We start from the raw sequence: 24,213 nt of genomic DNA, 5'->3' as shown, positions 1-24,213 counted from the left end.
AACAAAAAGGTTTTGTCTTTTTCCATTACTATTATCATTCAAACTCATGTGTCACGAGTAGGAAACGAACCTGGGACCTTTCGACCACAGGCGTCTCAACAGCTAGACCACCGGCACATGTATAAAACACGAGATATACTTACCGTGTGTGAACCTGGTCCCTCTGAAGCATCTCCAAAGCTATCTGAACGTCTTCTTTAGTGAGCTGCTCATTTATCTTGTCTTCTGGCATCTCTTTGAGTTGCCAACATCTTTCCACTGCTAATTTTGCAAACCTGACAAATCATTCGTTTTTTTTTTTTTTAATATAATAATCGAAGAAATGAAAATGTCACAATATCTAAACGGACTTGTTATGTATAACTTGACATGTATGTCACTAATGATTTTCAACTTTTTTTTGAAAATAATAATGAGATGAAAAAATCTGTAATCTGTGCAATATATTTTACTACTAGGTTTTTCTGCGACTTCACCCGTGTATTTTCACAACCATTATAGTAATTCGGGGATTGATTTTTGAAAAAAAAAATGGCCTATATTTGAACAGGGAATCTTTAACTACATGCATATAAAATTTCATCAAAAGCGGTCGAACTATATTTACTAACAATTATTTAACATATATATTTAACACTAGCTGCGGGGCTTCGCTCCCGTGGGAATTTCGGGATAAAAATTACCCTATGTGTTATTTCAGTTTATATTCTACCCGTGTACCAAATTTCATAACAATCCGTTCAGTACATTTTGCGTGAAAAAGTAACAGTACTTTTTATCCCGACAGATAGGTACAGACCTGACAAACATAGACACATATATCTTCTATTACTAGCTATTGCCCGCGGCTTCGACCGCGTTAATTTTCCGGAACAAAAAGTATGTCCTCTCCATACTTGAAACTACGAGAAATTTCAAGAAAATTGCTTGAGTAGATAGAGCGTAAAGAGGTAACAAACAAACAAACTTACTCTCGCATTTATAATATTAGAATAGTTAGAATTAAGATATTAGTAGGATATCTACATACAAAAAAAAAATTGTGCAGCTATAAAATGAATAATGGAAAAAATCGAACCTGGCAGAAAGCGAAGGCTCCATTTTGCCAATGATCCTACATATGAAGAATATCAGTGCGCCACATTCACTCTCGTGGCATAGACTCAGTATCTTGTACGTGTTCAATGCAAATTCACCCTAAAAATAATAAGTAAAAGGTTCATTTTCAAACGATCTTGAAACATATAATCCAATAATAGTAATAAAGGTATCTGCGTGGAGAGATTCCGAAGGTGAGATAACTAGTGGCGTGTGGTGCCGCCCTAGAATAAGACCACTCCACCACACCACAACCAACATGTCAGAAATGACTAATGTGTGAAACAATATTATTTCTTACACAATATGTATCACATTTTATGCATTAAATTCATTTCAACCACTTCTATGGACAGGATTGCGCTGGACTTCGTGATAAAATGTTATGCGAGTTAATTGAGTCTTTTAAAGAAAACGATGCGGTGAAGTTTGTTACGCCGCTTCTTCTTCACCTGCGCTTTGGAAGCCGGCAGTAGACTTAGTTTAAGTAAACTTTTGATATCAATAACTGATGTATTTATATCATCCTTAGATTAACAAAGAATTTTAATTAAAATTGATACATATTTCATGTAACGACATTTATGTAATAACACTTTTTAAAAAATTCCATTAATACATAAAAAAGAATATTCTACCTTCAAATGGTTCTGGCATCTTGCCGCAATCGCCTGTAGGAGCAACCCCGATGCGCTGTCTGTCTGTTGCACTTTAGCCACTAAACTTTGCACTATATCCTCTCTGTATTGACTGATGAGAATATGGACACGGTTGACTAATAACCAAGTCAGGTGGACCACTTCACTTAGACCGTTTTCCACCTATAGAAATTTTCAAATTCAATATCTGTGCAGTATAAGGCTTCTTCTTCAACGAGCTTCCTTTATTTGAGCGTATATTAACGTTTTTTGGTACAAATTACAACAATTATAAATATGTGATACAAAATTATGTGCTAACTCAAGCGCCGTAGTCTGAGAAGTAATTTCCAGAAACTTCTATAAGGCACGGGGTCTACAACTCGCTGATCGGGGATGTTGCGGGTTCCTCCAAGACAGATGGCGTTAGTGGTACCATGAACAATATCATTGTAATGGAAAAAAATATCTTGCGGGTATTTCAGCTTGCTAGATTTGATACAAACAGACTGAAATACACTATATAATACTATCATCCTGCTTCTCTTCGTATAATATCTCTATCGGTCGGCTCCAACCAAAGACCAAGAAAAGTATAGACGACGGATTAGTATAACCAAAACTAAGATAGAAGATATAATCTCGTATGATGTAACCACTTGTAACCACTTCGTATGAAGGAAATCTCATACGAAGTGGCCGGGCACGTTTCTTCTCATATATTTCCAATACGCACACTCTTGTATGAGCGAAATTGAAGTTATGTCTACTTTCTCTGTCTACGATTACAACAAAGTCATATAGTCTACATTTTACTCACAAAATACTCGCAGTACGCCATAACACAAGCTATTTGCAGTACATCAACTTTCAACAGCTGTTTGTCTGTGCTGTCATCTCTTAGTGGTAAGTTTCTCGCGAACCCAACTAACTTCTGCCAGTATTTGTGGGTTAAGAAATTTAATCTGAAAGCAAACAAGTTTTTGAAGGGAAAATTGTGAGTTGAGAGGGCGTTGTGAACTTTTGTGATGGGTAAAAAATGTTAAACTCGCGTCAGGACACGTGACCCTGATCGGAAATTCGTAAGACGTCAAAAATGCACATCCATAATAATATTATTATAAAAAGAAAAGATTTGTATTTTTGTTTGCAATGAATACAACAACTACTGGGCCGATTTTGATGAAATTGGGCACAGGGATAGAGGAAACCATCAGGAGTAATTGTGCTTTTACCCGAGCGTAGCCGAGGCGGGCCGCTAGTCGTTAATATTTAAGTTTTTCACTTCAGCCCGTTTTTTTTAATAAAAATGTCTTTTTTGCCATAAGCTTTTATCGACATCGGAGAAATATTGTTGCATTCATTGCGTAACATAAAAAGAATGTCTGTGTTGTAAAGTTCCCTCGTTGGGAGTCAATCCTGGGTGCACCATCAGGTCATGTTTATCATAATAAAGCAAAAAAAAATATTAACTCAGATTGGAATAGAAAAATACCAATAGCTTTCAATAAGGATGGAATGTTTTCAATAAGGACACTGATTCCATATGTTTCTCGTTATATAAATATGAAAAAATAATTTAGCGACAAAGCCTTCATCCCTTCCACGGGATCCCTTTTTTCGCATAAATTTTGTATCTTAATTTAATTTAGCATAACCAGTTACACATATATTTTTTTGACATAATAATATTTTGACATACATGTTTATTGGCATGCCTTTCCAATAAGCACAATTATAGTTTAGGCTAATGTATTTTACCATATTTTTGATTTGCATAAAGCTATAGTTTAGCAGTAGGTTAGGGTGCGGCGGAGTGGCCCTTGGGCCACCCATAAGCCGCCAATATGCTATAGAATATTATGCTTAAAAATTGTTATGCATATGGTAGGTATGCGTAAAAAAATTGTGTCTTAAGCATTATGTCAAATTAATATTTTCCGTAACTATTATTATGATAAGTAAAAGTATGCCATGTTAAATTATGCCATAAAAATAGGGAACCCCTTTCAACATGCCCAAACAAACTAAACATCGTTTTTTCATCTGTTAAAAGATTTGTAAGAAAACATTCGTTTACCTGATCAACAAATGTGACCAGTGTACAGTCAGCAGCGACGACCTCAAACACAGCAAGTTCAATTTGTCCAATGGTATGTTCTCGTCTGGACTATATAGGCCGGTGTTGAGGCCGCTTTGTTCGTTGTGGAGTATGGTTTGAGCTGTTTTTGCTGTTAGCGGGAATAGACAGCCAGCTGAAAGTATATTTTTATTAAAGTGAAATATGTTCGATTTATAAAAGTAATAAATAAAATATTTTTTTATTCAGCTGACCAAAGATCCAAATACGTTAATAACAATACGACTTAATACTACATTATTGTTATGTAAATTCATGCTTTTTAAACTGAGTATTTGTAAATTTTCACGCCGTCCAATGGATCCTTACAAAACAGCTTTTATGTAAACTAGTTTGTAATAGTACAGTAAGAAATATAATTCTATACAGTCTGTCAAGAAAGCGAAGAAAATAAATTAGGTGGATGTCTACGCGCATGCGCTGTGACGACGAGATCGCGCCTGCGCGATGTTTCTTTTCTTTAAAAAAAAAAAAAACAAAAGCTGTCATGCACGATTCTTGGCTGTTGGTATTTTAAATGTATTGCTCGTGATTTACCAGCCCTAAATAAATAATCTTTGTCAAATACCGAGTATAATTCTTTATAAATATATACTCAGACAAGATCCTACAGTGGATGTCTCTTGTTAGCTGGCAACGCTGTTTGTTTTATGCAATTGCAATGACAACATAATGTAGTTCGTTAAAAATCATATTAAACCAAAAAGTTTTTAATTTTCACACTACCAGTTGACGCTTACAAAAAAATCCTTACATTACTTACATCAATTCAACCTATCACGCATTTTATATTCTAAAAAGTGGTAACTAAAAATGAAAGTGACAACAAACATACTTACTTGTCAAATGCAACATATGCTTCACTTGTATCACAATATTAATGCACACCGAATACAACAACCTGTGATTTTGACCCTTAAGGTCCTTGTCGTCAAAGTCGAAATTCGAACAACCGGATTCCCTACACCCGTCCACTTCTAAAATGGCATAAGTCAGTGTTTTGAACAGCAATCTTACTAATATGACATCAGGGGACAGATTCGCACAATTTTCGTTGACATTTTGTACGTTTAAAGGGTCTATGTCGGGTTTGACGTTGAAGAATATACTCTGAGGTGAAAGACTGGTGGCCTTTAGGTTGTTTATGGTTAGTAGGATTTCGCTCTCTGGTATTAGTACGAGAACTTTGCGAAGTAACACCATTATGATGGATAGGTACCGCAGTTTTAGCTTGTATGGTGTTGTGGCCTGAAAAAAAAAAAAAAAAATACTTCAACGACTAAACATTTGAACCGATTTCGATAATAAATTTAGAATATTGTGTGGATATAGTGAACTAAGTCCACCGTGCGAAGTGAAGAAGAAAAAGTTGGAAAGTTTTGTCACGTGACATCGTTTGTTTGATATATGAGCTCAGCGCTTAGTGCCGGTTTGATGCATTTCATGCGATAGTGAGAAACTATCGCATCGATTCGCAGTGAGACGCAGCGAACCAATCACATTGCACCGTTGTGACGCAACGACAACCACACCGCAATGTGATTTGTCCGCTGCGTCTCACGTCTCGTCGCTGAGTATATTGGATTCGCTTTTAACAATTATCGACAGAGTCAGAGCTCTCTACAGCTGATAGTTGACTAAATTACGTGGCCGTGAGTTGTGGCATTTTTTTTGTTATACTAGTGGCTAATAATATAGACATATTCAATTTTAACGTGGGTTTATTTGTCAGAAGTAAGATTTTTTGTAAGCTATACTATCAAATTGTACCTGTAATAAAAGATATGATGTAAATAAAAATTACCTGGTCTGGCGGCGCTTTAAATAAAATCTTCATCAAAATCTCCACTCGACTCTGTTCCAATAGTACATCTTTGTACACACAGTCTAGAAGTTTCTCCAACGAAGCTATGGCTTCTTTAGAGTCTATCTCTATGGTCCGCTGTGAGAGTAGGTTGAGCAGAGTATCGCAAGCCAGTTCCGACCAGCGGTAATAACTTTCTGGGTGTTCTTGTGATAGGGATAGGACACAGGATACTAGTTCCAGTACCTTTAAATAGAAAAAATCACATGGGATTGTAAGACTATAATATATGCCTGAATGATACAGAAACAATCGATATAGTCTAAAATTATGGTATTAAAATGTCTGATTAATGCAGTATTGCATAATCAAGAGGTGAGAAATACCGAGAAACATGTGGTTTCTCGCTTCTCCTATATCTTAAATATGTGTTGGAAAGGAATATCTCATACACACACACTTTCGCTTAGATAATTTTGAATTACACATATTTGCTAACACCAAAGATGTAATTTTTGATAATAAATTATTTTACACCGTAAATATATAAAAGTAGGTATGTATTTTAAACTACAAAAGTCACGATTAAATATTAAACATATTAGGACAAATCACACAGATACTAACCCGAAAGTAAGTTCGAGACTTGTGTTATGGGATACTAACTCAACGATACTATATTTTATAACATATACATATATATATATATATATATATATATACATATATATATAAGCATCCAAGACCTGGGCCAATTAGAAAAATATCATTTTCCGTCATGACCCGACCGGGGATCGAACCCGGGACCTCTCGCTTCAGAAGCAAGCACTTTACCACTGCGCCACCGAGGTCGTCGATAATTTAATGTCACTATGATTGGTCTATCTTATTTCTTGCGTGACTCAGCCGTCGTGACTTCTAATCGTAAATAAATAATAAATAAATATATTAGGACGAATCACACAGAATCGTAGCTTAGTAATATACCACGAAAACAGTATTTTTTTCGGGACGTAATGAAAAAACGGTAATGAATTATGAACTTTAGTTTATTAGTGATATAAAGACAAAATTTCGGTACCTAGCATGGTACAGAGCTGAAGGCGGGAAAAGCAAAACTTGACGTTTGATAGTTTTCTATTGACCGAATTGAGTGCGTTATAAATTTCAACAGGATAAAATGTACTCTACATCATTCTTCGTACTCTGAACAACATGTAAACAAATTTTCAGAAAGATTGGTTTTAGTCTCTCTTCATAGTCGTATTCCGTAGGCTGAGGGTCGTGGTTATTACGTGGAATGAAACACACACAACAACTTTCTTGGCATTATTAATGGAGTGGTTTGCCATTGCCTTCTCCATTTCACACACAAGTTAATAAGAATCAACCAGTGTGCAGGTTTCCTCACGATAATTTCCTTCACCGGAGCAAGCAAGTGGTGGTCGATGAAAACTACTATACATGAGTCAGATTGGTATACAAACTCATGTGACACGAGTAGGATTCGAACCTGGGACCTTTTGATCCACAAGCGGACGTCTTAACCACTTCTTTTTAGTAGTTGGCGTGAAAGGGTGAATTTCACGAGCGTTTGAACGCGGCGTGTAGCGTTTCATTTGTGTCCGACATTTTTTTTTTTTTTAATAAAGAATTATTTATTTTAAACGAAACATTCATAAAATTAACATTGTACCAGTTCTTTACTTATTTATAAAATTGAATCATTAAATTGATTACTGTGTATGGTACAATTTAATAAACATTAATGACTGCAGCGCGGCGGAGTTCAAAAAACGGTCGTGAAATTCACCCGAAGTGGTAATAATTGAACAAACAAATTTATCGCATTCACAATATCAGTTGGGATACCTTATGGCTGCGGAATAAGACTATAACAATACACAATATTAGGTATTACGTTTACCTCATGTTGATGCATGGTTTTCTGCAACATATAAAACAGAACTTCCCTCGTCGCCTGCGCTTCTTGCTGCTGAGCTCGGCCCAGTACGCTTGGACCTAATGGAACACGATAAATCTCTTTTCATTAAATAATAAATATAAATACATACGGGCAAATCACACAGATTATATCAGCTCCAATGTAAGTTCGAAACTTGTGTTTATATAATACTAACTCAACGATAATATATTTTATAACAAATACATATATAGATAAATATCCATAACCCGGGCCAATCAGAAAAAGATAATTTTCCATTATGACCCGACCGGGGAACCCGGGTACTGAACAACTTTTCGCATGGAAACAATCTTGAAATCGCGAATGCTAAACTTCATGGGCAGCTGATCCATACATTTTCCACAATTTAATTTTGTATAGAACAGCTGATTTTATTTTCGCGATTTCGGAACTCAGAATCATGGACTGAGTACATACATACAAAAAAATAATAATTTTAAATGTAATGTTAGACCTCGGTCGCTTCGCTCGTTCGCTCGGTCAATTATTTTTTAAAATTATATATTACCTCCCATATTGCTGAAAACTTTAACGGCCACGGGCTCCAATCCAGAAATACATTCCAAATGAGCCCCTGAGGCCATGAGACCGTCACATAGTTGGATTAACTGTCAAAATTGAAACAATATATCATTATATAACCGTCATAAGCATTATATAATGCCATCACGTTTACCCTACCAACTGAAAGCGAAGGCAGGTGTTGTTGAATGGAAGACTATATATATATATATATATATATATATATATATATATGGCTTCCCCGGCTTTGCTATTAAGGTCTCGATACGAGACAACACCTGCCTTCGCTTTCAGTTTGTAGGGTAAACGTGATGGCATTAAAATAATTAAACAAAAAAAACTAATTCTCAAAAAAATCCCATCCGCCATTGTGCAAATTTTTTTACAATTTAAAAAAAGATTTTTGAAAGTATGTACACTAAACTGCCCAAATTCATTGCAAACTCGCCGCTGTTGCCGCGCTATTTAGAGGTTCATGCGGGTTAACTTGATGTGCTGTTGACTGTACAACAAAGTCTATCGCAATCCCAGTCATAGGCGTGGTTGTGGAGTGGTCCCATTCTAGGGCGGCACCACACGCCACGGGTCATCTCACCTTTGGTATCTCTATAATTTGCTTCGTATGATGCTTCGACGACGACAACTGAACCAAAAACAGCAGAATGTTATGAACCAGCTCAGAACAATTCCTGAAAATGGAATATTTATGAGAATAATAAAAAAAAAAGAATGAAATACTTCGAAGCAAGATTAGTTGGAGTGAAAGAGACAAAAAAAGTGGGATGTCGTCCTTATTATTTAATGTATATTTTCATTGCTGACAAGAAGAATATTATTTTTCTTTGTTCAAATTCAAATTCAAATCATTTATTCAGAAATTAGACCTTCACAGGCACTTTTTCTCGTCAATCTTTATATTTATAGTTATTTCTCACAAGCTACAAACTACTGGCATTTCGGAACGACCACTGCTGAGAAGAAATGCCGAAAGAAACTCATTTGAACAGTGTTGGTCCCCATCATGCCAGATCGGCTTACCATTATTGTTTCTTACAATGTTTTTTTTTTCTTTCTAATAATATATAAAAACCGAGTTATGTTACCGAGTTTGTTATGTTACTGACCTTACCCTAGTGTCTCTACACTACAGGTGTCAGTAGGTAGTCGTAAAAGTCATATCAGATGCGTTTAGGCGACTTGAATACAATCTGTCACTCTGGAATCACATTTAATTCAAATCGCCTAACAGTTCACATAGCACCGACACACTAGAAAACAAGAAGAGTGTATCCAAAACTAAAAAATAAAAAGAGAGAAACAGCTATACTCACGGTATCTCGTGTTGTTCCACCCAGTCCAGCTGCTTCATGAGGAACCCAATGAACACCTGATCGCTGTCCAACATGCAGTAGTTCACGCGCAGCGTGAGCAGTTGATTGAGGAGACAAAGGACTTTGCATTGAAGCGGTATATCATTTTGCATTGTGTAACTCTGTAAAAGGGGATTACATTTATTGGTATCATTAAATGTATTACTAGCTGCGCCCCGGGGCTTCGCTCACGTAGGAATTGCGGGATAAAAAGTATCCTGGGTGTTATCGTAGGTTATATTCTATCCGTGTGCTGAATTTCATAAAAATCCGTCAAGTAGATTTTGCGTGAAAGAGTAACAAACATACATGCTTACAAATTTAGTAAAGACAAACTTATGTTACTTTTTATACCGAAATAAAAATAAATCGAAAGACAAAAAAGTTGAAAAAAAAAATCTCATTCTCACCTTCAAAGCCTGTATGACAACCGGCTCAAACAATCTAATATACCTTTCTAACTCCTTTTTATTGGTCCCCCATTTTCTATCACTTTTATTCTTCGCGAAATTCTCCATCGCGATCAATAGCTGTCTCTCGTCCATCATTCTTGGATTCTTGGTGTCCAAAGACAATTTCTGACTAGTATTCGAACTGGCGCTGCTCCTTCTAGACTCTTTGTCTATGGTGTTTAGTCTATTAATCAACATTACATCGTTATAGAAATTTGGTTTTGGTTCGCCATCCTTTTTGTCAATAATGCTCATGTAGTCAGAATATTGACTGATCATGTTAGTTCCAAACAAACATTTTAATAGCTGAGTAACACAATATATTGTGGCATCGGGTTTAAAAGGCATGATCATTTTGAGGTAGTATAATATTTCTTCAGTGACGCAACCAAATTCCCTTTCAGTCGATAATTCTAGTTGTATCGACAGACAATTAAGTACTGTTGAGAGGAATTCGTGGAATATACTCCCTTTTGGGTCTAGGGTGATCTGGGAACAAGAATTTTGGACTTGTGATGAATGAAAATTTGATTCTGATATTTAAATTACATAATAATAATCATTTGCGCATGAAAAAGACGCATTAGACAGACGATACATTTGTACATTGTAGGTTACATTCTCGGCTGTGATCCCTCAAAACCTAGATCTACTTGAAAAATAAACCTTTAACATTTCTGAAGACTCGTCTGGCCACCTGCCTGACGTCAAACCGCTTTGGGAATACTGTTGATGCCTCTCAGGCTTTCAAGTCCACGTACGTCACGGGATTACATGGAGTAGTGCAAAAATAATTTACCTTATGATTTGAGTATGTAGCTCTCAGAGTATCATAGAACTTCATGTAGAACGGGTCCATATAAAAGTGGCCGGCAAAGTTAGCTCTTAGACTATTCGCGGGTGTGGGGGGCTTCTTTCTTAGAGACCCTTTCTCTTCTACTTCCGAAGCGGTGCTTGATCTTCTCGGCGTGGCATCTAAAATGTAATGTAATTAATCCTATTCCTAATTAATACTCACGAAACCCAATTAATATTATTCATTTATAACAAATACATTTTAATATAATTAAATTTACTTTTTATAAATGTCACACATGCATTTTGAAAATAATAATGAGATGAAAATATTCTAAACTCGAGCGGGAATTGAACCCGCGCCCGTGACTATCCGGGACAGTGCTTTTAACGGGAAAATGTATGTTTGAGTTCATGAAAATAATTTGGTCGCATCGGGAACCCGTATCGGGATGCCGATATACAATGGCTGCGGTATTTGCTTACAATCAGGCAACATGCATGCCCGTTTGCCCACTATACTAGAAAAAAATACTCATAAGCACCTAAATTAATAACATACCTTGAGTCTTCCTCCTCACCGGACTGCCGGGCAAGGCAATCCCGCCTTTATTCAAATGCACATTAGGGTTAACCTCCTCAATCAAATGCACCAGCACATTTAACATTTTCAACGTAACTTGTAGGAATTTCTCCGCTAAGTTGGCCACCCTGTTGTTTTCTAAGTGTTGCCATTTTTCTTTGCTGTTTTGTGAGTCGCGTTCGAATATATCTCTGTTTGATGTCTTGTGGCGCATAACTTCGTGGATTTCCACTGGAAATTAAAGAACATTAGTACACCGAAATTTAGAAACTACAAAACTTATTAAATAGTGAGATAAAACCCCACGAAACAATATTATATATAAAACTCTTGTGTTACTGAGTGACTGACTGACAGACAACGCACAGCCGAAACTACTCGGCGGAGAAAGCTGAAATTTGGTGTGTAGGTTCCTGGGACAGTGTAGGGGAGAACTTAGAAGGGATTTCCTGAAATTCTCACGGGAAACGGATTTCTACCCGCATACCAAGTTGTAGACAAAAGCTAATATGTTATATTAAGTATCGGAATATTTTAATAATTTCTTGAGGTATTTATTAATCAAATCAAAAGTTTAAATCTTTAATTATATTTTCTATTACGTTAAATAAATGTCAAATGTATATACCTGGGTATAATCGAGCAGTGATGTCCAAAAGAATGGTTCTAACAGCGACCGTCGAGCTACAGTAATGTAAGCTATCTAGACAATAGCTCAGTATTCCTTGTGAGCTGTATGCTGTCATGTGCTTCCATGGAGACCATTTGCGACATATAGCTTGCAGAGTTTCTAATAGACCTTGCTGGAAACATATTAATTTATTCTAATGATCAACTAAAACAATAAATTGTCATTATATCTGACGATCTATATTTGACGACCTCGATGGCGCAGTGGTAAAGTGCTCGCCTCTGAACCCGAGAGGTCCCGAGTTCGATCCCCGGTCGGGTTGATGGTAAATGATATTTTTCTGATTGGCCCGGGTCTTGGATGTTAATATGTATATGTATTTGTTATAGAATATAGCATCGTTGAGTTAGTATCCCATAACACAAGTCTCGAACTTACTTTGGGGCTAGCTCAATCTGTGTGAGATGTAATATATTTAATAATTTAAACCTAATATATTTAATTATTTATTTTTCTGCTAAAAATGGGCAACAATAACAGGCAATATCACTACATATTATAAAACTAAGTCCTCTGCGGAGTCTGTCTGTTTAAGTTAAACTCGAAAACCGGAAGGATTTTACATAATGTGATTCCTGTGGTGGAGGTGTTTAACCTATTAACCGCTTGGCATTTTATCAGCTGTCGTGCCCCCAGCGCCCAGCTCAGTACAACAGATCAGGGCGTTTGGGACCTATGCAATTACAAGAGAATATTATCAGTTATTTTACCTAACTTCTTACTTAATTTTATGGCTTTTTAATACGAGCCAAAAGTGTACGACATTACAAATGATTGCTTTATGTAATATATCTTCATATATTAACAAGTTTAAGACAATATAAAACATGACGAGTCGGAAAAGCCACTAAAAACAAACACAGCTATTTTGTCGGATATATACGACCTAGGCGAAATGGACACGATAACATTGGTCGGATTAATCCGACTCTGGCGGTGAAAGGGTTAAACTGTTATGTTTTACGCGAGCGAAGCAAGGGCGGGCCGTTAGTTATTAGTAAAAATTATGTCCAATATCAGCTCGCATTAATTTCCCACGGGAACATTTATTTTTCACGTGGGAAATTCATGAAAAAAAAAAACATTAATATTGGTTAAGAAAAGCAAGCAAAGGCAAAGCGTGAAGAACAAACTTTCGCTTTTATAATATTGGTTAGTATTAGAAAAAGAAGCACAATCCGCGCTACCAAAGAAGAGACCTTCCGTGTCTATGGTTTGCCTGCGCAGTAGACGATTTTATAGTCTACTAGCTGCACCCCGGGGCTTCGCTCTCGTCGGAATTCTTTTATAAAAAGTAGGGTACTTTTGTATTGTACTTAAATGTTATTCCAGGTTTTATTCTACCAGTGTACCAAATTCCATAAAAAAACCGTCTAGTGGATTTTGCGTAAAAGAGTAACAAACAAACATACATACATACACACACACACACATACATCCTCACAAACTTTCGCATTTATAATATTAGTAGGACCGTCCGCGGTAGCCTATACTGTGAAATGTGCGCACGCGCATTAAGTTGCCATTTTTTTTTTCACAAATATATTTTAATAATTTATTAAATAATTACTTACAGAATTATTCTTACAATCAACCGAAATCTTCGCCCTCAACTCGGCTACTACACTCCTCAAGGAATCCAACGCTTGACACTCATCCCCACTCCTCAACAGTTCCGGTAACTCGCTCATAAAGTACATGTCTCGTACTATGGATAACGATAAAGTACCGCGGTCGAACGTTAGATGGCGACTGTGTTGCGTGGCTATAGAAGTGACAGTTGATATTGGGTTCGCGCGATTTGATTGGTATAGTTTTGGGATAATGCTGTAAAGAAATATTTGTGCTTACAGTCGGGGTCAGATAAAACTAAGCAGTTTGGAAAGTTTTATCTGAACACGGCTGTACTTTTAAATGAAAATGGATACCGAATAATTGGAAGATCACATTAGAGACGAAAACGGTAAAATTATAAATTTGAATTTTTACAGGGAGATTTTTTTTTATACAGGGTTACTGGTATCGAACTCATAACCTTCCAAAGGCGCACAAGGTACATAGAGACTAACATCTTTTGTTCTACGACTTTTGCCTATAACGTAATAAATACATTGTTTTTCCTTATTTGTTTTAATGTCGTTTCTATAAAACGTTAACTCTAGGTTCGATAACGCTACTGTACTGTCTCGTGTTGCTTGGCTATTACATAGAGTTAAGATGTGTAGAATCACAAATTCGATTTTATTTTTTTATATGAAAAAAAAAAACTACGAATCACGAAAAGTCGTAGAATAAAATATGCTTGTTTTGATGTATCCAAGTAGTCTTTAGGAGGTTTTGCGTTTAATACCAGTAACCCTGTATATAACATTTACCGACTTACAAAAGGAATTTTGGAAACTTTCTTCCTAGACAAATGGATGAAAGATTTCTTCCAATCAACCGGCACAATGAATGGTGTGACTACAGAGAATGTGTTTGAGAATTAATTTTAATTAATTGCAATATAATATAAAATATCATAAATATAGTTGGTTAAAATTATCGCAATCTGGATCAAAAAAATAATAACTAAATGATTGTTAACCTGTCAAAACATGCCAAAGATTGCTAAGGTCTTTTGACGACCTCGGTGGCGAAGTGATAAAGTGCTTGCCTCTGAACCGAGAGGTCCCGAGTTCGATCCTCGGTCGGGTCATGATGGAAAATGATCTTTTTCTGATTGGCCCGGGTCTTGGATGTTTATCTATATATTTATTTGTTATAAAATATAGTATCGTTGAGTTAGTATCCCATAACACAAGTCTAGAACTTACTTTGGGGCTCTAGCTCAATCTGTGTGATTTGTTCTAATATATTTGTCTAGTAAGTAGATAACCTAATAATAATTAATGTAATATTTCGTTAGCCGCTAAATAAAATAACAAACAACGATTAAATAACATACAACAGTTGCGTTATCTGTATATATATTTTCCTTTATATATATACTTTATATACTCCTTTATATATATTTTCCTTTCATCAGCACTTGATCACAATCATAATATGTTTCAGTATACCTTTTGACCATGTACTTTATTGTGTACTTACATTGTTGTATTACTGATAAAAAATTATACATAAATTTATATTTAAAAAATGGTAAGCCCTTCTGGCATAATAGGGACCAACACTGTTTGAATGAGTTTCTTTCGGCATTTCTTCTCAACAGTGGTCGTTCCGAAATGCTAGTAGTTTGTAGCTTTGGTAAACATCATTTAATTTAGAATATGACGTGAAAAAGTGCCTGTGAAGGCCTAATTTCTGAATAAATGATTTGATTTGTAGGCGTTGTAAAGAATAATAAAAAAAAATAATGAAATATAATCTTGTTTCACATACTTTGCTATAGTTTGAGATGCAGCGCTCCTCACTTTTTGGTCTGGGTCGTGTAGCAACCGAATCAGCGTGTTCATTATAACTTTGCTTTTGTTGTTATATCCGGAATACAAGGTATGTAGTCTGAAAATAACAATTGATAAAGACAAATAGATATAGGATCAATCTCTCTCTCTCTCTCTCTTTCAACTTTGCGTGCTTCCGGTTGCATTTGAAGCTGTAACGCCCAAAGCCAGAGTCAGTTCAGAGTCATCATCGTCATATCAAGTGTGTTATTGCTAACACTAGTGTCAGGATTTTTTATTCAAGTCGCCTAAAGGCATCTGACTTTTACGACTACTTACGCCATCTAGTGGCATGTAGGCGCATATACACTAGGGAACTAAACTGTTCACCAGTGTGCAGGTTTCCTCACGATATTTTCCTTCACCGGAAGCAAGTGGTGGTCGATGAAAACTATTTATACATGAGTCAGATTGAGATTGATTACGAGGTTTCAATGTAAATAATAGAATTAACAACTACGTAGAATATAACAAAGTCGTATGACTGTTTCCAAACATTCTTTTAAACCACGCAACGGAATTTGATGCAGTTTTCACGTTATTTTGACAATTTATTCCCGAAGGTTTATACACCTCGTGCGAAGCCGGGCCATGTAGCTAGTACTATATCTAAAGACAACTATCCATTCGTAACAATATGATTAATTTATTACAACGATATTGAACCTCGGCGGGTTTTAGTTTGATTTTTATTTATTTATTTTATAGTAAATTAAAAAATAATAATTGAATTTTAAAAAAGCATTTAAAAACATTAGGATTAATTGTAGACTAACGACGATATATGTATTGATATTAGATATTGAACCTTACAACTCTTTCATAAGGTTCATTTTTGAACACCCTTGCAGTGATACATACGCAGTAGTAACATACTTCATACATTTCATTCTTTCTTTTCTTCATTCTTTTAGCGTATGGTAGATGATAGATGATATATATATGTACGATATATATATCGATATATCGATGTGAAATACAACAATTAACTTGCATAATAATAATGTATTACATATATAAGCATTTTATTATTATAAATTTATATATTTATGAGTCTATATTTTATGTACTTCTGAGATTATATTAAGTATTATGATATAGTAAATAAGTATTGTGTAACATCTTGTAATTTACGTCTGTTAGACTCACCTGCTATAAGGTAATTTCTCGTAGAACCTACACAACGTAACCTTGACCAGCCAATAACTATTGTTCTCAGTTTCTCTGAGAGCATTCAACACATCGACCAGTAGCTGCCAATGAGTGCTGTGCGCAAGCGCATGTGACACATTGGTTAAGGAGGTCAGTGTGTGGATCACTGTTGAATGAACGTCGTCTGATACGCCCTGTAAGAGATTATTCTTTATAAAAAATAACATTTAAATCTACAAAATTCATGGTATTTTCGATTTCAGGGTGTTATAAACTAAAGCCACTTGCTTAAACCACTAACGACGGCCTTAAAATGAACCAATTCATTTAATTATATTAATTAATAAATTTTATAAGATTCCTTTCTTCGCGTACGTACGATATTATATTTTATTTATAATGTGATATAAAAAAATAAATTATTTTGTTTCAGGTCTGCAGAGCCATATTACATTAATTGTAATTATATTTGCTATATCAAAGGTCAACCGATAAACATACATATATACGGACAAATCACACAGATTGAGTTAGTCCCAAAGTAAGTTCGAAACTTTTATTATGGGATACTTACTTAACGATACTGTATTCTATAACATATATATATAAACATCCAAGACCCAGGTCAAACTGAAAAAGATTATTTTCCATGTTGACCTGACCGGGGATCGGAACCCGGGACCTCCAGCATAGCCGTCTGGCGTGATGACCGTTAGGCCACGGAGGTCGTCGAAAAAATATGGTTTAAAAACCTACCTTCACCAAAATCGCCATCAACTTCTCCATACTGATTCCCTCACTGACGTCTTTCGGCAACACCGCATACTTTCTCCACCTATCGTAATCCCCACGGCACAAATCCAAAGCTACCTTCAAATAACTCCCAATACACACCCTAACCAACCCCCTAATTTGGGGGTCACTGTGTTTTTCCAAAAGCAAGAAAATGTCACACATATGCTGAAAAACAAAGTCCTTCTCAATCTCATATTTTCTCACACTGTCCTCTTTCGCGACATCAAAAGTCCTTCCCAGGGGCCTTTTCGGTTTATCTTCCTTTTTCTCTCTCAATTCAACATTTTCAGGAGATTCGCCAAAATGATCGAATTTCATATCCAAATCTATACTTGATGATAAAATATCCCCACTACTTGTCATTGGATAAAACGTGCTGCCGGTCATATTGGAGTTTGTCGTGAAATTACTAGTTGTCATATTTTGATTTGAATCTGCACTTAATCCGCTGACCATAAGGTCGCTTTTGCCGTATCTGCTGTCTAAAATCGCGCTTGGGATGTCTTTAGACGTTTTTTCTACGCTGTCCATTGATTTTTCCAGAGATTTGCTGTCTTTTTTGGATATTTGTTGAGAGTTGGATGTCTGTTGGCTGTCGACGCTTCGATTCAGGAAGTCTTGGCTCATGGAATCGCTGAGGGAGTCTTGATAGCAAACATTTCGTTCTAAAATGAATTCGTTTATGTTGTCTTGGTGCATTTCCGTGCCTTCAGATGATCCTACAAAGAAGATAATATAGAAATCTGTGTATATAATGTTGATTCTAATCCGAACTATATATTATAAATGACAAAATAATTTAGTTTGTTACCTCTTCACGCTTTAACTACTCAACCAATCTTCTTGAAATTTTGCATACATGTAGTTTGAAGTATGGAGAAGGACATAAGGTACCTTCATCCCGGAAAAATAACTGCACCGTTGTAAATATGCGCGGATATGTATGCGGGCTAGTGTGTAATATTGTTATTTTTTTTAAATATATTTTTTGGATAACCAACAGCATACAATCTTAATTCTAGACAAAAACAATACATATACTTATTTTTTTAAAAACCATTTCCTAACTGCGCCCCGGAGCTTCGCCCCCGTGGGAATTTCGGGATAAAAAGTACCCTATGTGTTATTCCAGGTTATATTCTACACGTGTATAAAATTTCATAACAATCGGTCCAGTAGATTTTGCGTGAAATAGTAACAAACAAACATGCACACATCCTCATAAACTTTCGCATTTATAATATTAGTAGGAGTATTAACTTGTAACGGTGGCTTTTTAGAAATGTTTTTAAATATTTGTTTGATTTTTAAAGTATTATTTTGCGAAACTTACCAGAATTGTTATGATTCTTGAAATCTGCATCTTTATCCAAATACATTGTCACGGCTTGTGGATACAACTGCAGTACTTCTGACAAACAGTTCAGGGCAGACGCTTTGACAGATACCCTCACAGATCTGAAAGAGACAATACTTTCTATCTCTTTCATCTTTGAATTGTATTCGGCGCTGACACGCAGCAATTATTGCACGGAGGTCGTATTTTTGTCATGCATTGAATGCAATTAGATATCTCTGACAGCGAAAGCTTGTGTCAAAAATGTATTTTTATGTAAAAAAAAATTATATCTTATTTTTAGACTGGTGGACTTTTAGACGATTTAAATAAATAAAAATAAACTTTAATCTCTTCTCCACAAGAAAAGAATTAATTTCTTAACAAAACGTAAGGTATTACATAAAGGAAAAGTGTAATGTAATTTTTATTGTATAATATGGTGACCTTGGACCAGCGTTATGGTTGCGCTGTCTAACACAAATATTACCCAAGTAACATGATCTATATTATATAAAACTCTTGCGTTACTGAGTGACTTACTGGCAGACAACGCACAGCGAAACTACTGGGCGTAGAGAGGTGAAATTTGGTGTGTAGGTTTTTAGCACAGTGTAGGGGAGCACTAAGAAGGGATTTCCTGAAATTCCCACGGGAAACGAATTTTCACTCACGTACGTAAGTTGTGGGCAAAAGCTAGTGTATAAAAATTTTGTTCTTTTAAGTTTGTGATATCAAATAAATATTTCTTTCTTTCTTTCTGCTTAAACCAATAAAACCTACCTGTCGTGTATGGTTTCCCCTTTGTTGCCAGTCAATAAATACTTCGAAGCAATCAATCTTGCACAATACTTGAGCAAGACATCTTCATCTGTGCTAGATCCAATGTTTATCTAAAAAAATAAAAGATAAAGAAGAAAGTAGTATGATGTAGAAGTAAGAAAGTATAGTATGATGTCCGATAGCGCAGAAGTCTTACCGGCGACCTTAACGAATCCAAGCATCAATCAAATATCGACCTTATCGCTACGACATAAGACTTCAAATAAAGGCAACAAGACTCGCGCTATCGATATAGACGAAAAATTAGGATAGCAGACCCTGGGCTTCATTGGGATCACTCTCAGATGAGAGAGAGAGAGAGAGAGACAAACATAAATACAGAAATCAATAGATTCTTTTTTTTTTATTTATATATTTAACTTCGTTACAAAAACATGTGGAAGGCTTAAACAGTCAGCCAATAGGTTATGCAGAGAGTGAATAACATTTTTGCGGTGAGTGCAATAAGGAACGGGAAAAACTCAAGACATAGACGACCCATAAAATTATATACTAAAGAACAGTTATTGAACGCGCACATACCTTTTTTATTTTAAAAGGTATGTGGCGCGTTTAATATCTGTTGTTTAGTATACAATTATGCAACGCGAAAGTTTGAAAGTAGTTATAGTTAACCCAGAACATAACGTCCCAACCCCTGACTCCAAGTGACACAACCACAATACAAAAAATATTTAGCTTCATAAATATTAATGTGAACACACAAGGAAGGAGATTCGTGTAATAAACACAACATACCTTGAATCCTATATCCTGTGGACAGTCCACTATATCTTGCTCACTCTCCTTCTCTGTCTCCTCATACTCTTGCAGTTTCTCCGACAAATCCTTTGTCAGCTCTTCCGACTGCATCTGCAATTCTGCTTCGCTCCCGTGGGAGTCTGGAGTCTGTTGGATAAAATGGTCGATTTGATATACAAGTTATTTTTTTTTAATTCAATTCAATATATATTTATTTCAGATTCTCATCCATAATTGTTAGTAATATAAATTCTTAAAAAGTAATGTTAGTAATTAAATTTATTTATTATTTTATAAGTATGAACTCCGTTTTGGCAGAATATGCAGGTTGGTCTTAAGGTCGGGTTGGTTTAGTCTCAAATTGACTAATTAGCCAAATGTCTAATTCTGAAGTAGAGTAGAGTAATTAATAAAAGTTAAAGCACACTTAAAGCTAAACTATGTTTTGTCTCTTTCTGTTGGAACACCAACATTAAAAAGTATTTATTTTTATTTTATTTTTTGGTAAAAGCAACATTATCTGTATCCAACCTTCTCTTGTTCGCTCTCCCTCTAACAAACTGGGTTTTTTTATTTTACCAGCCTAAATGTACAGTCCACTATATATATTTTACATTTCTATTCAAATGTCTGTCAAATATTGTACAGTGCGACAGTGACAAAAAATACTTTAGCTTAAATTACGTATTAACTTTTTTATTAATAATGAGGTAATTCACGAAATGGTTAATTCTACGCCTACACTGGAGACAGTAAATATTCAAAGTTGATTCAAAACTAACGTTTTGCTTCGATTTATCAGATAATAAGAAATATAAACTGACTCGTATACTCAAATCTTCAACACTCAAGCTCGGCGTGTGAAGCTGCAATAAGCTCCCCAGCTGGAGCTCGCCGCTGAACGAAAGCTCCATGTTGTGGTGTTCCGAGTGAGTTTGTACTGGACTTGGAACGTAGCGGGTCGATATACCGCTTGTTGTACCTAGTGAATAGCAAATAGTACATTGTACAGCGAGAAAAGAAAGTAACCGATTCTAACAAGGGAGGATGTTGAAGCCCGAGACGTAGTCGAGAGCGAACACATGAGTTGTGAATCGTACTTTCTTTCGAGTGACAGAGCTTTGTACGACATTTCGTAAATAACGATTTTGAAAAAAGAATACTCATCGCTGTCATTATAATTTTTGATATAACACAATTGAATTGTCCTTTGACCTGTCTAAATAACGTTTGTAACCGGCGAGGTTTCATATTTACTTCCACCTGATTGTAATTTATATTTTTGCTACGGGAACCGATGATTTTCATACAATTTTTCCGCCCGTGTTTTAGTTCGACTTTAATCAAATAAATAAATATATTAGGACAAATCACACATATTGAGCTAGCCCCAAAGTAAGTTAGATACTTGTGTTATGGGATACTAACTTAACGATACTTTTATAACAAGTACATATATAGATAAACATCCAAGACCCGGGCCAATCAGAAAAAGAACCCGGGATCTCTCGGTTCGGAGGCAAGCACTAATACTTTCATATCTAAGATTTAACATGGAATATGTTTATTTCCGAGCAGGTGTCATATAAAAAATATTTAATTCCTAACTAGCGGCCCAACCCGGCTTCGCTTGCCACCAACCATAATAAATTACACACATAAACCTTCCTCTTGAATCAGTCTATCTATAAAAAAAAACCGCATCGAAATCAATTGCGTAGTTTTGAAGATCTAATCATACATAAGAACAGACAGCTGAATGCATCTTTGTTTTATATTATGTAGTGATCACTCACTAATATTCCGGCTGTGTCTGGACTGTCTGAGGTCCAAACGTACACAATGTTTGTCCAACAACGCCTTGCTATAGCATGAGGTGGCTTGGGCCAACAGTGAACACAGACATTCCAATACCATATTCTGTGTGTTGTGTTCGGTCGATTGTTCGATGTAGTGCACACATAGTTGATACAACTGAAAATAAATTAACGTATAGCTTTTTATAATTTAATTTTAGGTTAATTTCTTTGGTTATATAATTGTATATTTTTTCATGATAAATATATATATATATATATAATCAAAATTAAATACTACCCTAACTAACTAACCTAACTGCGAAAGATTGTTACCTTGAAGATGTAACAAACTTACTTCCGCTCGCTCTATCTACTCAACCAATCTTCTTAAAATTTTGTATACATGTAGTTTGCAAGTATGGAGAAGGACATACCTGACCACCATACCTGTGTACCTTTCATCCCGGAAAAACAACGCGGGCGAAGCCGCGGGCAAAAGCTAGTATTTGTATAATACAAATTAATGTATAATGTAATATTATAAATATGCTTACTAGTAAAAAACTTGATAAAGGGGACTGTAGTCAAAAACAAACTGTGAAGCATTGGTGGTCCAGTGATTAAGACCGTCTGCCTGTGATCAACAGGTCCCACGTTTGAATCTAATCGCGCCACACGAGCTTGTATATTCGTGTTGACTGAGTGAATGTTTTTCACTTTTATATAATACTAGATGTTGCCCGGGGCTTCGCTCCCGTGGGCATTTTGAGATGAAATATAGCATATAGCAATTTTGGATAATGTACCTTTCCAAAGAAGTTTTTTTCAAAACGGTTCGGTAGTTTCGGAGATTACCCGCCTCAAACATACAAACTCACAAACGCTTACCTCTTATAATAATAGTATAGATAATGACAGATAGTATAGAATCACAAGGAAACTCACCTCTAAATAATCTTGAACACTAAAGAGATTGTTTTCATGGAATTTCCAAATGTCGTTGTTATGAAATATTGCCTTGAGCAAGCAAAACCAGCCCATTACTGTAACACTGTCTGTTGATATTGGCCATAATTTCTCTGAAAGTAAAATATTTTCATTAAAATGTGAAAAAAAAAATCATATTAGTGTGAGCATTTTCTATTTATAATATTAGTGTGGACATTATGGATAAGTGAAAGAAAAGAAAGAAAGAAAGAAATCATTTATTCGGCAAACACATAAAATCCAAACATACAAAAGAGTATCGAATATAGATCGAATAAAATATGTAAGCCGAAATGGCGACCAGCTCAGCATGGTGCCATGGTATCGAGACAAGGCGCTGATTTTCAGCTGGAACCAAGTACAAAAGTAGGTATGGTGGCAAAATAAACAAGTTAATATGTACGGAAACAGAAACAAACAACAGCAAACAATAGGATTAAACATATGACTTAGGAAAAAATGTAAAAAAAGGAATAAGGATAAATTACATGGAAGCTATGGAATATATAGTATAAATATGAACCTAAAAATAATTCAATGTATTGCCCTCAATTTGCCGCAATAAACTAAACTCTTTGATGCGTTTACGGAATATTGTAACAGATGACAAATTACGAAGAGGGGGAGGTAAATTGTTCCAGATCTTAGCTGCGGCATACTTGAAACTACCTTTAAAAGCTGTTAATTTGTGACTCTGAACAATGAGAAGGCCAAGACGAGATCTAGAAGAGATCACTTACCAAATACTTTCTCCAATACATTAGTAAGCAGCGTTTCTCTATGTGAACATAGATGCGCCACACACTTCGACACGTCGCGCCTCACAGCTGGTTCAGGCGAATTTATGTGCGATAATAACTCTTTGGACAAATCTAAAACAAACATAATACAGGTATATACAACGCTATACACCAGGTTACATGTAGGTGGTGTCACCCAGCAGCACTTAATGCTAAGAATACAATAAATAAAAAAATAAATATATTGTATTAGGACAAATCACACAGATTGAGTTAGCCCCAAAGTAAGTTCGA

At 35.6% G+C, this 24,213-nt stretch overlaps 1 protein-coding gene across 1 annotated transcript in view; it reads right to left on the bottom strand.

Annotated features, from left to right (window-relative positions):
- Positions 1-24,213, bottom strand: part of htt (huntingtin) — a 40,838-nt gene that overhangs the window by 14,891 nt on the left and 1,734 nt on the right. The window contains exons 5-30 of the mRNA XM_053763935.2: positions 23,920-24,051; positions 23,138-23,271; positions 22,190-22,367; positions 21,218-21,375; positions 20,391-20,540; positions 19,593-19,702; positions 18,807-18,931; positions 17,435-18,192; positions 16,676-16,872; positions 15,465-15,584; positions 13,655-13,907; positions 12,018-12,192; positions 11,369-11,620; positions 10,811-10,986; positions 9,970-10,500; positions 9,521-9,681; positions 8,785-8,878; positions 8,176-8,275; positions 7,608-7,702; positions 5,681-5,926; positions 4,716-5,124; positions 3,817-3,991; positions 2,557-2,701; positions 1,737-1,919; positions 1,079-1,197; positions 144-275 (exon numbers count right to left, since the gene is read on the bottom strand). Coding sequence (XP_053619910.1) covers positions 144-275; positions 1,079-1,197; positions 1,737-1,919; positions 2,557-2,701; positions 3,817-3,991; positions 4,716-5,124; positions 5,681-5,926; positions 7,608-7,702; positions 8,176-8,275; positions 8,785-8,878; positions 9,521-9,681; positions 9,970-10,500; positions 10,811-10,986; positions 11,369-11,620; positions 12,018-12,192; positions 13,655-13,907; positions 15,465-15,584; positions 16,676-16,872; positions 17,435-18,192; positions 18,807-18,931; positions 19,593-19,702; positions 20,391-20,540; positions 21,218-21,375; positions 22,190-22,367; positions 23,138-23,271; positions 23,920-24,051 — 5,308 coding nt within the window. The remainder of the gene's footprint in view (positions 1-143; positions 276-1,078; positions 1,198-1,736; positions 1,920-2,556; positions 2,702-3,816; positions 3,992-4,715; positions 5,125-5,680; positions 5,927-7,607; positions 7,703-8,175; positions 8,276-8,784; positions 8,879-9,520; positions 9,682-9,969; positions 10,501-10,810; positions 10,987-11,368; positions 11,621-12,017; positions 12,193-13,654; positions 13,908-15,464; positions 15,585-16,675; positions 16,873-17,434; positions 18,193-18,806; positions 18,932-19,592; positions 19,703-20,390; positions 20,541-21,217; positions 21,376-22,189; positions 22,368-23,137; positions 23,272-23,919; positions 24,052-24,213) is intronic.

Source organism: Plodia interpunctella, chromosome 24, assembly GCF_027563975.2.
Source record: "Plodia interpunctella isolate USDA-ARS_2022_Savannah chromosome 24, ilPloInte3.2, whole genome shotgun sequence".
In the NCBI taxonomy this organism is placed as follows: Eukaryota; Metazoa; Arthropoda; class Insecta; order Lepidoptera; family Pyralidae; genus Plodia; species Plodia interpunctella.
This window is presented reverse-complemented; position numbering and strand designations above follow the sequence as displayed.